At 40.6% G+C, this 16,781-nt stretch overlaps 1 protein-coding gene across 2 annotated transcripts in view; it reads left to right on the forward strand.

Moving 5' to 3' along the window:
- The window catches only part of cntn3a.2 (contactin 3a, tandem duplicate 2), a 34,182-nt gene that overhangs the window by 11,758 nt on the left and 5,643 nt on the right, over window positions 1–16,781 (forward strand). For both annotated transcript variants that reach the window (XM_071475888.1, XM_071475887.1), the window contains exons 9-22: window positions 427–563; window positions 1,725–1,854; window positions 2,308–2,458; window positions 2,817–2,944; window positions 4,202–4,371; window positions 5,727–5,844; window positions 10,035–10,193; window positions 11,953–12,102; window positions 12,292–12,362; window positions 13,031–13,265; window positions 13,777–13,886; window positions 15,284–15,470; window positions 15,791–15,903; window positions 16,064–16,232. In XM_071475888.1, the coding sequence (XP_071331989.1) occupies window positions 427–563; window positions 1,725–1,854; window positions 2,308–2,458; window positions 2,817–2,944; window positions 4,202–4,371; window positions 5,727–5,844; window positions 10,035–10,193; window positions 11,953–12,102; window positions 12,292–12,362; window positions 13,031–13,265; window positions 13,777–13,886; window positions 15,284–15,470; window positions 15,791–15,903; window positions 16,064–16,232 (2,028 nt within the window). The remainder of the gene's footprint in view (window positions 1–426; window positions 564–1,724; window positions 1,855–2,307; window positions 2,459–2,816; window positions 2,945–4,201; window positions 4,372–5,726; window positions 5,845–10,034; window positions 10,194–11,952; window positions 12,103–12,291; window positions 12,363–13,030; window positions 13,266–13,776; window positions 13,887–15,283; window positions 15,471–15,790; window positions 15,904–16,063; window positions 16,233–16,781) is intronic.

Raw genomic sequence — 16,781 nt, forward strand, 5'->3', positions numbered from 1 at the left:
AAAAATCCTGAAAAGCTGTCAATATGCAAGAGGTAAGGATGCAAGGAGATGTGTTGCCTGATGGGAAATTGACAGCGGTGATGTTTATTTATACACAGAAGAATTGAGGTGACAGGTTGGGGTCAGCGGTGACATTGGGTGTGCTTTACCCCACCACGAGAATCTCCTGCTACTTTGTGGTGCAGTGTTTGGTGCTAATCTCTAGTTACCGGAGGCTGCTGACACATTTAAGTGATGAAACTGAGTGATACCCTACATTCACTCCCCACTCTCTATCTTCTTTAAAGACAAAACCCATTCCGCTAACGCTTTATGATTTTCACTGATTTGAGCTGTCAAAATTTAATGAGATAATCATGCTCCCTCGAAATCTGCCCTCCTGGTTTTTGTCAGATATTTCACTGGAGGATATTTCTGTGTCCTCAGCCAAGCCTCAGTGGATCCAGACCATGAAGGACACAGCCCTGGCCATAGAGGAGAGACTATACTGGGAGTGTCGAGCCAATGGCAAGCCCAAACCCTCCTACATGTGGCTGAAGAATGGCCAGCAGCTCCTCTCAGAGGTAAATTACTGCCTGTCTCCTGCCACCTACCAATGTTTCATTTTAAAGACTTAATCTTCAGCTTCGGTTCGTCCTTTCATTTTAGAGAGCCTGGCATCAAACACATTGCTGTTTTTTTTCCAAGTGCAATTCAGAGTGAGATGAAGAGAGAGTGTAAACATCTTGCTGAGGTGTGCCAGTGATGAGACATGGATGTAACTGTCTCTTATTTTGCTCCACCTTGGCAGATTACACAGTTTTAGAGAGTGGATCAGTGTAGTCCCCAGGAGATTGCTCCATTTCATCTGAATGAAGTCAGTGGTTGCTTTTCATTATTCACGGTGAATGTTTAAGCTCCCCCAGATTTAGGGACAATGGGCTTAATCTACTGTGGAATACACTGTATATAGCAGCACACCTTACTCAGGACCACCTGAGACACATGTAGTCGTCTGCATTTTGAGATCCATAGCTTTAAACCTGGCTGACTGTAACATGCTGCTGAGATTTACTTTCTTAGCACCAGTTTAATAATGCTCAGAGTGAGGCATTTAATTAGATGCAAATATAACCTGTCTGATTTTATTATAAAAAATGACATTTTTAAATGTCAGTCTGTAATTTGATTTTAAGAAAATGTTCACTGTTGCAAGGTTCAGAATGTGATTAACATTTTTGCCATTAAAAGGACAGTATCATGACTTCAGTTTCAAATATACAGCATATGGCTTATATATATACTTTAATTAAAATTATGTTGAGAATGAATGTGAAGCCTTAATCCTCTGTGTTTATATTTATATATATTTATATCTCTCTTTTAGAATGATATAAGGCTTCAACAACCTAAAATGTAAGGTTTACAAAAACATTTACATGTAATACCTCAAACTAAATATAAAATGGATCAGGACCCTTAGTTTAGCCACACAGACACAAACAGAAAACTATAAAGTCTAGTTTACATAAGGGTTAGAACAAGCACGGCTGTATTTGGAAAACAGAAATGTGTTTTGTGCTTTGACTGTTTTGTTTGACTGCAACATAATCCTGATTTGATCTATGCCTATTGACAATCCCTCTAACCCAATCCATTGCTTATTGAGCTTTGCCAGAGCACGCTGAGTAAAGCAAAAGTTACCTTTAAGCAATAATTGCTTTCTTTCATCCTTTTCTTCACAGGACCGGGTACACGTGGAGGATGGAGTCCTGACAGTGTCAGCGCTGACACTATCTGATGCCGGCATGTACCAGTGTGTGGCTGAGAATAAACACGGCATCATATATTTTGCTGCTGAACTAATGGTTTTAGGTAGGATGGCATTTATCTCTCCCTTAAGTCCTCAAATCATTGTTGCCAAAGACTCTTAAAGGTCATCTTACTGTCATTCTTAAAGGTTGTCTGGATTAACGGATAATGGGGTCAGTGAGAATGGTTTTGTGGGGTCAAACACACTTAAAAAATATTTTTCCCCTCATGATATCATGATTTACCTTGATGTTGTGGTGAGGATGGGGTGATAGATAGAGACAGAATTCCCAGTTGAATAATAAACATTGTCTTTTACAGTAAAACCAATTAAAAGTTACATTATTTTATCCCGCACATAAATCTGTTTTATACATACAAAATGGAGTAAAAATGTTCTCTTTAAAACGTCTGTCTCCATTACTTTACGATGTGATTCTCCCAGATCAAACTGAAGCTTTCCCTGTGAGATTTGCTCCAGTCTTTTACTAAAGTCAGTTTACTGTTTCCCATCAGCCTCTCCTCCAGACTTCACAGGAAACGTCCTCAGAGCTTTGCTCAAAGCCAAGGCAGGAACTACAGTGACTTTGGAGTGTAAACCCCAGGCCTATCCCATTGCCAGCATTTTATGGAAGAAAGGAAACCTGCCTGTCCACACCAATGACAGGTAATGACGGAGCTAAAAAGTAGCGCAAGTGTCCTGGGAGCTGCAAAAGACTGATGGTTTCTCAAAACACTGGTGTTACTGTGCGCATATAAACAAATCAGCGTTTTTTTTTTTCTGTGGAGATGATATCAGAGCAGGTGCATTATTTATGCCGACTCTGCTCCTTTCAGGCCTCATTTGGTGTAATTGATCAGCATTCACTGCACATACACACACGGCTTAACTGCTAGGTTACCGTGATCATGAAGGACACTGACATGAAGACAGTCCTGAATCAGAGTCTAGCTAATGACAAAATGCCTCTTTGTTTTCAAACGTTGGATTGTAAACTGCTGCCTTTGTTTGTACACTGCCGTAGGATCACACTTTCCCCAGATGGAACACTGAGGCTTGCCAACGTGAGCAAGTCCGATGCAGGCAGCTACACGTGCTTTGCTAGGAATAGATTTGGCATGTCGAGTACAACAGGAAGGCTCCTTGTTACCGGTAAGCTCCACTATTAAATAGCAGAATGTTTGTTTGTCCCACTTAGTAAGCTGAACTTATTGCTCAGTATGGAATAACACCAGAGAGAGCTACTGAGGACTGGAGTCAATAACTGGTGTGTAGGAAACATAAACAAACTTTATGTATCACTCAGTCATTGCATAATGAAGTAACAACCTTAAATGCTTTCCGATTCAATTTTTCCATGTAATTCTTGTTAATTCATTTATTTTGAAGGTTTGTATTGGTAACAAAAGCTAACCTGCAGTGTGAAAAAAAAAAAACAAACTCACTTCACTTTGTCCGGCTGCATTTTGCAGCAGCTGCAATAACACACTTGGAAAGTGTTTGAGAAAATACTCGATCATTGTTTTCTTCAAAGCAGTTGAAACAACCAATTTAGTGCAACAAATGAAAGTGCTCTGAGTGGAAGCTATGAAAGCATTAGTGAGGAGGTGTTACAGATGCTGTTATTGTATTGAGCTGTGTGTTTTCTAGTGGAGTGATAGTTGAGTGTTCTCTGGGATTCTTATACTGTAGGTTTTATCAATGTGCTGAGTGCCATTGTTTCCCACTATATCTGCTACAGCCAGTTATGTTTTTTTTTAATTACTGGAGAGTATTTTTCAAGGTCATGACGAAGTCAGCAACACAAAGCCCTGACCCAGACATTGACTATCACTAGCTTAAGAACATGTCATTTTTTTTTACTCCTAAGCAGCCATATAAGATAAGAAGTGAGAGCACAAATCCTCTTCCTTTGGGTTGTACCTTCTTTATTTGACTCCAGCAGATTCATTATCTCGCGTTTTGAAGCACAGCAGACTTAGTCGAATGATTGTTATAGTAGGCTTTGAAGCGGTGCCCCTCATTTTTGATCTGGATGCACAGAGGAGCCCATTACACAAAGTTTTATCTGATCCACAGTGTATTGTAATTGCTATCAGGATTTCATAAGATTATTCTAGTTGTGTCAGCCTGGAGTATTAGGCCATATTAGTGGTGGCAGGCTGTATGTTATCACATTATTCCACTGAGACTTTCGTGAGACCTTTCTTAATATAGATAACACAGCACTGCCTATGACTTAGTGTATCACAGAACATGTTCTTGTTTTCCAGCAAGTATCCTATCACTTTTGTGCTTCTATTTCAGAAAATCAGCAAAGGACTGCTGCTGTTCTCTGTGGGTCCGGCAGCCGCCCCATCAGAAATGACTCCATCTCACATTGTATTTATTTTTTTTTTTCTGGGGCAGATCCGACCAGAATCATCCAGGGGTCAGTGGACATGGAGATCATTGTGGGCGAGAGCATCGTGTTACCGTGTCAGGTCGCCAGTGACCCCGTCCTTGACGTTTCTTTCTCCTGGGCCTTCAACGGACAGCTCATCGCCAAGGGAGACGGTCACTTTGAGCTAGTGGGTGGGGTGAGTGACCCGCCGTCATTCTTCTTCAGAATGTGCAAATGGGCAGTTGGCACATCTTCCCATCTTGCTTCATTTCATCCCTGTCAATAGTTCAAAAGGACAGCCTGCGGGCCGACATCATGGTATTTCCTGGAGAGATTTACTGTGGCTAGTGTGGTGTGATACCGTCCTTTTCATGATTCCAAAAGTCTCCTTGGAGGCGTAATAAGCTGTGGGAATCGTTGGAAGGAAGTGCTATCAGATCATTCAGTCCCCGTAAGCCTCCAATTGTACTTTTCTGAATGGAAACATGGCATCTGCTGTGGCAAAACAGTCCTCCTACATAAAAATCATGATGTAGGTAATGTGTTATTTGCTCTGCCATTGTGACAGGTTGTCATCTGTCTGAGTACACTTCTCTTACCCGAGCTCAGCCTTCTGAAGTAATCTATTTTCTTTTACTTGGGCTGGTCTTGAATTCTTTTCAAATCTCACTTTGACATAGCCTGCTGCAGTGCCTCTCATAACAGAAAGGGGATACACATCATTAGAGGTGTCTTTTGAAGGAATGAAAGCATGGCAGGGCCCCAAATGACAAAACACTTTCAGAACACCCTCACACCCTTTGAGATTAACTATTCTTCCTGTGTGTGTTTGACTGACAATGTTCTTATCTGAAAAGAGACTCCTTCCCCAGAAATGCTAGAATGTCCCCAGTCCAAAGAGATTATCAACTTAACTTTGCTGCTTCAAGGAATTTAATTTCCATAATTAAACTGCGTTGGCTCTACTGCCACGTTTCCCTGCCAATGCCAAGAGAACAATTTCACCACTAATTTTCCATTTGCTGCTTACGGGTGTCCTCTTAGATGAGAATCTAGAGGGCCTTTTTTTTCCCTTCTCCAATCAGGCAAAAACCGCATTCTCTCAGTTGTAATGGCACATCTGTGTAGTTCCTTGCAACAGGTCTTGAAGGTCATGGTGATGACCTCCGCAAAATCCAAGTGAAATCACCTAGGCCTTGTAAGACACAAAGGCTCCCTTTGCTGGATACAGTTTTTGTGAATTTCTAGCCTTGGTCCTTTTCATCTGAGGTCATCTGAAACAGCCACATGTGACAAAGAGGTTCACTTAAATTCAGAAATGTTTTCATCGTGTGACTGCAAGAGGGGGTCGAGAGATTTGTGTAAAATATTGTTTTAAAAACGGGCCTGATTTTCCTCTGCAAAGTCCCAGCTAACTAACTGCAGGATCTGCAAACATTTCTGGCACCACAATTTACTGCACCTTATGTATGCTTCACTACATTCTTTAATAAGCTGTCACAAGGTCTGTTATCTTTCATGCTACATAAAGCTTTCTTTTCTCCTTGGTAGAGAACAGCAGGAGATCTGATGATCAGGAACATTCAGCTTTACCATGCCGGCAAATATATCTGTGTGGTGGACACGGATGTGGAGAGCCTGTCTGCTGTGGCTGTATTGATTGTGAAAGGTAAGAAAACCTTCTTTCTGCTTTGCAGTCACTAATTAAAACAGGGCTTACAGCCAGGATTGTTGTCAAGGCTTCCTCTTTTAAGATAGGAGAAATAAAAAATGCAGACTTAACTATAAAGTGGGTGATACATTTAACCAAAAAACATGCACAGTGAAAGAAATTTGTCTGTAGTGTGAAAGGGTTACCAAACAAAGCTGTGTTAGAGATATGCTCAGAGACATGATATGGATATGCTTTACTCAGAATAAAGGGAATGCTGAGTTTTGGGGCATATAATGTTCACTTAGGCTATTAAACTCAAATGGCTTTTGTTTCAGTCGGTGATTGCAGTGCGACCAAAATGCCCATATCCTCATGAAAATCATTCTGAATATCACCAGAATCCACAGTTTTTATGTCTTGCTTATTTCTAGTAGAAGTCGCTTGATTACACCAAATAGAGGAAGCTTGCTTGTCTTTTATATTGCATTGAGGGAGTAAAGAACTTGATAAGACTGTGGGAAATTATAGGAATATCAGCTATGCTTTTTTTTTCTCTCTTTTTCATGTCCAATTTCAATGTTGCTGAAATGAACTTGACAGTGGGATGTTTAAATGCCTGTCGGTGCTCACTCATGCAGTATGTATAGCTCCAGAGAGACACAGTTATAGAGAGCTACATTGCAAAGAACAAAATAGAACAACTTTAGCTATATGTTTGAAGGAGTGGCAGGTTTGTATTGTTTGGAGAGTGAGGGGAGGGATGTCTCTGGCTTTGATCAATACACTAAATAACCCAGCAAATTGACACTACGCAAATATGTTAAATGTCAGACGAGGTGAGGGATGATTTTGGTGTCAAGATTTGAAAAGGTTGGATCCATATCTTTGTCTTGTAAGGATACCCACCAGTGATTCAGCTTGGCATGTTGAAGATCTCCTAGGCAAATGGCATTAATAAGAAGCACTCCTTTCCAAACGGCTGAGGACTAAGTGGAAATAAGGCTGTTTCTCAAGTAGCAGCAACATCCAGGCCCTGGAAATGGATGGCCCTATTATTGACTGGAGAGAAACTTGTCTGTGACTCAGACTGTGCATTATTTACACTTCCTGCTCACGGCAGCTGTCATGGATGTCTCATTGCTTGGATCGAATGGCTTCAAATGTTGGGCGGCAAAGCATGAAGCTGAACAGAAACCCAGTCATCGAGGGGAAAGAACGGCTTTGCTTGATTGCAAATTCAGACTTCTAAACAATGAACAGTGGTCCCATGTCGATTAGTATAGTATTTTCCAAGCAGCTGGGCAGTCATTATCCTGTTTGGGAACCCCTCTACCTTCATATCCATGACCCGTAAAGGACGCAGGTTAACACTTTGAAACAATGCGTAGCACCATACGAAGCACCCAACATACAAGCTCTCTTCTCACTTACCTCCAGTGGTATCTAACCTTGCAGACTTATGGTTTTATTTATCCAGGTTGTGTCCAGGAAGTACATGAGTCATGAAATGATTCATGGATCAGAAAAGGAAACAAATAAAAAACGTAGTAAACAAAGCCTGTGAATATTCTCATTTGTCCAGGTCATAGTATCTCAAAGGAATTTTAAATCGAAAGCAACTGGACTTGGTTATTTGTCTAGGAAGACGTTTCACCTCTCATCCAAGAGGCTTCATCAGTTCTTGCTCGCACCTGACCAGGCTGGGACTGGTCCAACGTTGAACAAATAACCAAGTCCAGTTGCTTTCGATTTAAAATTCCTTTGAGGTAGTAAACAAAACAACAATTTTAATAACCTTTTTCTTTTTAATCTTTTCCTTTTAATGAAATATTGAATCATTTCACCTTTTATAATTTTAATGTAACAATACAATGTATTTTATTAGAAATGTATTTTTATTTTTAACAGTAAGTCCTTATTTTTGTTATTTTCAAGTATGGAGTAAAAATATTTTCCTCTTAAGTTTAGCGAAATAGAACAATTGGATTAATGGAAATAACTCAAGCAAAGTACAAATTGTACTAGAGCACAGTTACCTTCTACACCACTGACAGTGGTTTTTTCAGAAAAAGTACCCCTGTCCCTGGCTGCATAACTGACAGAACATGCTGTTTTCATCTGAACTACTTCCTACCAGCTGTCCCGTCTTGGGTGGCTTATCCTAAGAAATGGTGACAGTAAATCTGGAAAGAGATGTTGGTGTTGAATTATTTTAAAATGTCATTTTCTAAAAGCTGGTAGCACCACAAACAAGATTTCCATCCACCCACATTTCTTTTGAGGTGGAGAAATCTCAGATTGATAGCTCAAAAACCTGGACAAATAAAACAAAAACTGTCTGTATGGCTGTATACTGTTACATCGTGAGAGGAAGGTGAGGACACATTTAAACAGAATCCAAGAATGTGGCTGCAAATTACATGTGCTCGAAAATGCAATTTTAATGTTTAGGCAACAGTGTGAATAATGCAGGACTCATTTAACTGTGAAAGTGATTGCGTCAGCATGAAGCTGGAGCGAGTGTGATTGCAGGACATTTAAGATCACACTCACAGCAGTAGCAACTATTGGTGTTATTGGCAATAGTCACATTATTGCAATCATGTAATATTAACCACTGATAGTAGCTCAGTAATTCTGCTGGGTGCTATTTCTGATCCGGTTAAGCTCCACGCTTCTGCTGCACTGAAGGTCAATGATAATCGCTCCTGACACAAAGACTCTTGAGTGATCAATCTAGGTTCTTGTTTTTTACAACGGCAGTGGAAAATGTTTTGGATGCCACTCCATGATGTCTCACAAACACTCCGCTGGGTGGTGGTGGTTATGGAGAAGGTCACGTTATACTGATAACATCATGGTCATTAGCATTCAAACCACTTGATGAGCACTCATGCTTGTTTGACAGTTGCATCATAATCATCAACCTGGAAGACAGTAACGTGGGGAAATACACCTCACAACTGCCAACACAACACTGTACAACTGTGTGTTTCATCGTTATTACTTAATCACCTTTATAACATACTATTATTTAGATTCACCTCTGACTCATGTGACTGCATATTTGACAAATTTGGGTAATATTCAGTTGAGATCAAGATAATAAGACTGTGTCTAATAGGTATACAGCGTTTACAGACATAATGCAGCCAGATATTAATATGCTCTGTGCCAGGTTCACAATAAAATCCCAGACAGTCTGTCCATATTAATAACAGATTATTTGAACACCCTCAAGACGCTCACAGCACCCGCTTGCCTCAGCCAATGAAATATAATTAAGAGGATAAAGAATTGATCCTTGATTGTGTGCTCCATTAATATGTATTAATGAGGCCAGTGTATTAAAGGTTTTTCTTTTGTTTTTTTTTTGTTTTCTTTTTTTTTTTTTCTATCGAGAGCCGCTAATGAGTTTTACAAAGATCAATATCTCTAAAGCCAGGGCTTTAAGGCCAAATGTATGTGGGCAGCACATTCCAGACCTCTGTAAACAGAAACTGTAGCTCAGCAGCTACTTGTCCAGCTTGCATGTGCCTAATATTTGTACATGGATTTACACATATACTGTAGCAGATACGCACTGCATGAACCATAAATACAAAATCTGTTTTTTAGGTTTCCAGCGCATTGATTGTTTATTGTTTATTAATAATTAGGATATTTTCCTTCAGATTAGAAAACTCTTCAGAGCCAGTGAGGAGTGTGAACAGAGCTGGGGGGGCGTTATTATTCTGCGGTCTGTCTCACAGCTCTCTAGTGGTCTATTATTTCTGATGAGCTGACACGTTCATTAGAACAGGAAACAGTAGATGAGGCTAAAGTAAAACATCACACTGCTTAATTGGTGGGATAATGAAAATAAATGATAAAACTCTGGTTTCCTTCAAGGCTATGAGGTCCTTTTTCATCTTTTACCTTTTAATATGACTCCCTGCGTCTTCTTATGTCTGCTGTTTCATCGATCACGTACCAGGAGGACCATGAAAGGGAAGGATTACAAGTCGGGTGAATGTTGGAGGATAAATCTTGAATTTACTTTTTATTCTCTGTGAAGGGCTTTATTTCGCCTCAAACTCAAGGCTTTTTAAAGATGTTTTTCTTTTGATTTTGCTGTTTATTTCAAAATATAAAGGCTATGAACTAAGGACAGAAATCTCTAGTGTGCATGTACCTCACAGTCTCTGTTCCTGTGATTGAGCCAGGCCCCCCCAGCCCACCAGACTCAGTGACGGTGGAGGAGGTGACAGACAGTACAGCCCAGCTGACCTGGAGCCCCGGCAGAGACAACGGCAGCCCCATCACCAATTACCTCATTCAGACCAGAACTCCCTTCACTGTGGGCTGGCAGAGGGTTAACACAGGTAGGCAGCACTGGGAGATGCATTTTCATCTTATAGCACGTGTGATTAACCTGACACGACAGATGGTTTGTTAAACAGAACCATCTGGAAAGGCTTCATTGAAAACTGTTTGGAAAAGGGCAAATTCTTGAAAGATGATTGGATGACTCATCTGTCTATCATTTGACGTAGCAGGAGAGCGCCAACGAGGAAGCACAACACAACAACAAGCCACAGTCTCAGAAGCTTTGAAAGCTAGTTAACATGTCAGGAGACGATACTTAATGTCTATGTAAGGAAAATTTGTGCATAAAAGGCACTGAATACCAACAGTAGCTTCTCTGTAGGTAGCTTCTCTGTCTCCCTCATAGGATGCTGATTGGTCCAAACCACTGTGGTTTGGCCAGTGGCGAAGAGCTTGGAGCCTGGATTCTTGCTCGTGAGAAATCCAGCTGCCTGGCAAGGTTAACAAGTGATGTTATTCAGAAAATTCATGAATAATAATTCTCTTCCCCTTCAGCAGGGAGGTCAGAGTGTAGGGACAGCTACAGACCAAAGTCTCTGGAGATGGAAGGGATTCAGGGCCTTACTTAGGAGAACAAGGGGTCAATGTTGCCGCTTTTACATGATCTCATTTAATCCACTTAAACAACCTTTAAACCTTGATCGGTCAAAAACAGAACCCTCTCCGTCTGCTCAAGTCAAGTGTGATGACATCTTGTTCTTATGAAGGTTGAATGCATGTATTGCAAATGTCTTCGGGCAAATGCATCTGCCAAATGAAAGTAAGGTAATGAAGTGTATTTATTTATTTCATTAGTTTGACAAGGCTACTGCTTCTGATTAAAGAAACACAGAACTGTAAATGAGCCAGAAACAGCACATTTTTTTATCTGTTCTTCCTCACCAAATGTTGATGCAAATGTTTTTTTTCTGAGGACATCAGTAAAGAAAATTGATATGTCTTACAAAAATCATATACACGACATTGAAAATAGAGCAGTACTTAACCACAAAATAAATGATGTCACAATACAACACACGATAGTCAGTTACAATCAACTTAGCAAGAAAGAAAGAAAAAAAAATAAGTTAAAGCTGCTATAACCAGTATCCTTATATTAACAAAGGATCAGATGACTTTGTTTGATGAGAAAGAGGTCAGTTATAATGATGAACCCAAAGATAATGATCACCAGTTCCCCTAAACTCTCCACTTTTTTTCGTGTCTTTGAACTCATTGTTTTGGTTTTGCAGCCCACGACTTCCCTGTTTCGCTTCAGTCTCACCGATCTCATTAGCATCATTTTCAGCAGTACCAAGCTGCTGTTTTCAAAAGGCAGATAGCATACAGCTAACTTCCCTAGAGTTAGTATCAAAGAAGGCACTGTTGCAGACAGCAATGCATGCTGCTAACCCTTTTACATCACTTTACCTTACCTTACCTTACCCTGCAGGGAGCAGCCACATTGCAGATTTCCCTGTACTGAAGTAGCATCTCCACACTTGCATGTCAGTTTAAGGGTTATTATCTTATCTTATTTAAAGATTTTGATGCATAACACAAGGTAAGGAAGGCAAGTCCTTTTAGGCCCCATGAACCAGAGCATAGACTTATCGGTTCCTAGTCTAGATTCACCAGATTTGTCTTTGATTTGTATTTTTCTTTAATTTTTTATATTTCTTTTATTTTGTAATATTGTCTAGATTTGGCTCTCTTGCTGTGTTCTTTATGTGTGTGTTCTTCTTATGTATATACTGTATGTTTTTTGTTTTTTAGTCCCTGAGGTAATCGATGGGAACACACTGACAGCCACTGTGGTGGACCTCAATGCCTGGGTGGAGTATGAGTTTCGAGTTTTGGCTAAGAACAGTGTTGGGGTCGGAGAACCCAGCCCTGTGTCTGTCAAGACCAGGACAGAGGACGCAGGTACAAAAAATGCCATTCCATATTTCACCGAAATCATTTGGCCGAATCAGACAATAAATATTAAAAGCTGAATCTGTAATCTGCAAAACGGCATATTGTTTAAGATTCTAGCACTATTTCTTTTTTATATTTTTATGAAGCCTGAAGTGTTTCTTGTATGGAGGTGTGAACAAGGTCTGTGTTGTATAGTTCCTGATGCGGCGCCAGGTGACGTGGGTGGAGGAGGCGGAAGCAGATCTGAACTGGTCATCACATGGGAGGTAAGTCATCAGTGTTATGTTACAGTCTGTTACAGTCTGCAGTTTTTTTGTTTGTTTTTTTTTTCATTCTTGAGTGAGGTGCTTAATATTTCTCGCTAAATCAAAGCTCCAGCTCTGTTTGGCCTGTGGGTGTCATAAATTTTGGGTCAATTGAAGTCTGGCGCTGCAGTCATTGTAATTTCTTAGTTAAAGAGTCTGCATGTAAGGCAGCAGCAAAGTATGCACAAGCAGAACATTGAAGCTGACAGTTATTGTCACTTGTAAGGCTTGGATCTATGGTGAATTACTGTTGTTCAGGCAAATCTACAATGCTCGAAACTAGCGATGAAATGAGCTTGGGTAGCTGAAAAATAATGTAGATATTGAAGAAGTCATTAGGTGGCCAAAGCTATCTCATTATTAGAGTTTTCTCATTTCATTAAATGCAGGAATAACTTTTCTTCTTTAAAAGCTGTGCGGACTCTCTGTAATGAGCTCAGATTTTTTTTTTTAACGGCATTTTACTGCTCATTTCATTTCGTCAGGTGGGTCACAAAAGCAATTTGTGGGTCATGCACTTCTTTTGGCACCATGAGAGTGGGTGGTGATTGTGTCAGCCCAGCAGTGGGGTGAACGTGAGTGGTTTGTATATGTTTTAATATCACTATAGTTTTGTGTTTCACTCTCAGCCTGTCCCCGAAGAACTACAGAATGGTGAGAGCTTTGGTTACATCATTGCTTTCCGCGCCTTCGGAGAAGTTAGCTGGACTCATGTGGCCACCTCTGCCCCCGGTGCATCACGCTATGTGTACCGCAACGACAGCATTGCGCCCTTCTCGCCATTCCATGTCAAGGTTGGCACTTACAACAGCAAAGGACAGGGTCCCTTCAGCCCTGTGGTCACCATTTACTCTGCAGAGATCGGTAAGGCGATGAACACGAGTGGGATTTGTGCAAAGCTTCAAAGCTTTTTCTTTTGTTTAAAAGGACAAAGATCATGAAAGTGATTTTACTCCTTCCACTGGACTGAAAGCACTTGATAAATAAAGACTCGCGCAATAAAATAAATAATAGAAATAAATGTTTTTAAAAGTAAAATACGGGAGAAAACTAAGGTAAAAAAGGTAGCACATGTACAGTATGTAAGGACAGGCTGATTACCTCCAAATATCAGCCCTCTTTTGAATAGCTATGCCAAAGTGAATCCCGGTTGGCATTTAGATCTATGGTACCTCTCAACATGCTGAGAGGAGGTCAGCCTGTAGTGTAGTGTTGGTCTATTTACCAGCAGCACCTGTGTGTGATGATTCACCCAAGCAGAGATCAACAAGAATGCCGCACAGTTATAAATATAAAATTGAAGAGATTTGTTCTGCTTGTCTCACTGCTGTTGGAGGAAGGCAGCAGAGCTCAGTCTCCCGTTGTCTGTTTTCAGAGCCAAGTGGGATGCCAGCAGGAGTTTGGGCCAGAAGTGTCTCAGCCTCTGAGATTGAGGTGAATTGGCAGGCTCTCTCCTTCACCCCTGAAAGGGTTCTGGGCTATGAGGTACATTTTACTCTTTTAAATGGAAATAGAAATCACACACAACACAGTTCACATGCTTGTCACCACCCTTGTTGTACCTCGAAGCCATCATTTCCAAACTTTGCGTTGCCATGGAAATGGCTGTTTCAGCTGGGTGAATGTAGTAGCCAAAATTATACAGTTCTTTGTATCAACATGACAGAAACATGTCAGAGGGTTTTCAAGAGAACAAAAGAAAATTGCCTGTCCACATGCTGTTATTTAATTGGATATCATGATACTGAGTTTCATGATAGCCTGTGCTGCAGTACCTGTGCCATGATGCCAAAAACTGCCTGCGGTTGATAACACTGCAGCACTATGGGTAATCGATCTATAGTCTTATCGTGGTTCTCTAAATAAAATAGGAATTCAGCTATTACATTTTAAACCCAGAGCCACTGATAACGCGCTCTCTTGCCTTCAAAAACTGGGACAGCCTGATTGCTTCATCTGCATGCTTCCCACTGAATAATCAGGGTGATCAAAGGGCTTCAATGTAAGATGTTGTTATTCTTTTGCTCAGTAAAATCAAAGATGTTTCAATATTTCCATCTGGGAAAGTAAGCCTTTGTGCCATTTCATATGTGCGCTACCTGAGTAATGTCAGCAAACACTGAATAATAATGACAAAAAAGTGGATGGTGGAACTTAATCAGCAGTATTACTATTTAAATACTTTAATGAGTCAGATTTCATCAAAGGAAAATAAATATCACATGCCATTTTGCACAACGTAGATTGATGTATTATAGTGCTGAAGTGATTACACAATAAGTCCATTAGTCGATCGACATAAAAATCTTGGTTGTTAATTTTGATAATTGATACATTGTTGCAGTTATCAGGCAAAAAGTCTAAACCGCTCCAAGCTCCTCAGCATTTACTGCTTTTGTATTTGATATCAATGTAACTTTAATACGTTCAGGTTTTTGACTGTTGATTGGACAAATACACCACTTCAGGCTCTGGGAAATTATTGCTACTTTTTGTATTATTTTAATGATTAAATGATTAATTGATTAATAAAAAAGTAGATAAGTCAATAGAGACTTAGACTGCGTCTCTTTCTGTGGTATCTGAACAATAGTGAAGTATTCACAGGAGTTGTAAAAGTACATTCAGTCTTTGTAATGTCAGATTTAATATCCTACTGCAAAGTTAAAAGAAAACAACGATCTCTCTTCAGAAGATACACCCAGAGGCGATGATTTGACAACACCACATTTCTCTCAAGGCATCAAAAACAACTACAAATACTGCATGTAATAGAAAATACATGTAACGACAACATACACATTTTGCTCCAATCCAAAGCCTCATATGATGGTAAATCCACAGTGACACGCTCTCTCTCTCTCTCTCTCACTCTCAAATAGGTGGTATACTGGGAAGATGACACTAAACCAGAGACCATGGGGAAGGTTAGGGTGCCTTGGAACCAAACCTCGGTCACGGTGAGCGGCCTGGCAGGAGACAAGCAGTATTTCCTAACAGTCAGCGCCTTCAACACAGCGGGCACCGGCCCCTTCCTCCCTGCAATCAATGTGACCACAAAAAAGCCACGTAAGTTGCAGCAGCACGACACCCCTGCTGCTCAGCGGTCTGATTTTATGTCAACACTGATTATAACTCAGAGGTGGAAACTATGAATGATTTGGATCAGGTCTTTTCTTTTTGCCAGAGAAAGTTAATATGTGTTGAGGCTAGTTTGCATCCTCATATCCCAGAGGTCGGATGGATGGTAGAGATAATATTTATTTCTAATCTCATCCTTGGAAGTTGTATTATCCCATAAGAGAAACAAGATAATTCCAGTGCAATGATGTGACAGTAATATGTTTCGGTGCTGACATACAGAAATGAATTATTTTTGTATCATGCAGCACCAGCCCAGCCTCCACTCAATATTGAATGGACCCTAATTGGCTCTCAGCTGTCTCTTTACTGGGAACCTGTGGTGGCAATGGAATCAGAGTCTGAAGTTACAGGCTACCAAGTGAGTTTTTCCCTCTCAGTGTGCTTCAGAGTAGCATGTTTATTCCTGTTATATATCAGACTGAGTGAAAGCATGGACCCTACCTCTAAGCTGTCAGACTCTAGGGATACATATTTACAATGTGTCAACCATCTTGTCGCCCCCCCTCTCCCTCTGTTAGCTGTCATACAGCAGACAGAGACACAAGGAGGTAAACACACTCACAACAGCCAATTCAACGGCAGAGCTGACCCTCCCCGAGGATGACGACGACTACATCATCCACATTCAGACACTGAGTGAAGGGGGGCTGGGCCCGGCCTCGGATCCCATACGAATCCACAAATTAAGTAAGCTTGTTGTTGGGGGTTTATCAAGTTCCATTGGGTATGTGGTTAAAAATAGAAAGTTCAAGTAATGCTTCAGTTTGGCTGGCTCATCTGGAAAAAAAATACACAAAGGCTGCATATTTCGGTTCTCACTGATGAAATTCAAAAGCAGTTATTTCAAGGTTCCCTGTCTTCAGCTGCAGCGGTGAAATATGTAGGTGCCACCATGTTCCAGAGAAACAGAGAAGAATGGCAAAATCTGGCATTAAGATTCACTGGGGCCTCAATCTTTCAGAGCATCTTTTTTTTTATTATTTGCCCACTCTTGTGAATGAAGCCACTTAACACTTTTTAAACCTGACAGGAACATTTTGTCCTCTGTTGACTCACCATTACTCGTGTCCCCAGCCACCCCTGTTGGGTTCTTCCAGCCTTATATTTTGCTGAAATATGCAGCACAATCCATCTCTGTCGCAGAGGTTGACTTCCTCTTTTACTAGATGCTATTACTGTCCTGTGGGACACCACCGGCGGAGGGTGGGTCTTCTTCTGCTCTAAATGCTAATTTGC

The sequence above is a fragment of the Trachinotus anak genome, unplaced genomic scaffold (assembly GCF_046630095.1).
Source record: "Trachinotus anak isolate AG129_WGS33_773 ecotype Australia unplaced genomic scaffold, CSIRO_AGI_Tana_v1 ptg000004l, whole genome shotgun sequence".
Taxonomy (NCBI): Eukaryota; Metazoa; Chordata; class Actinopteri; order Carangiformes; family Carangidae; genus Trachinotus; species Trachinotus anak.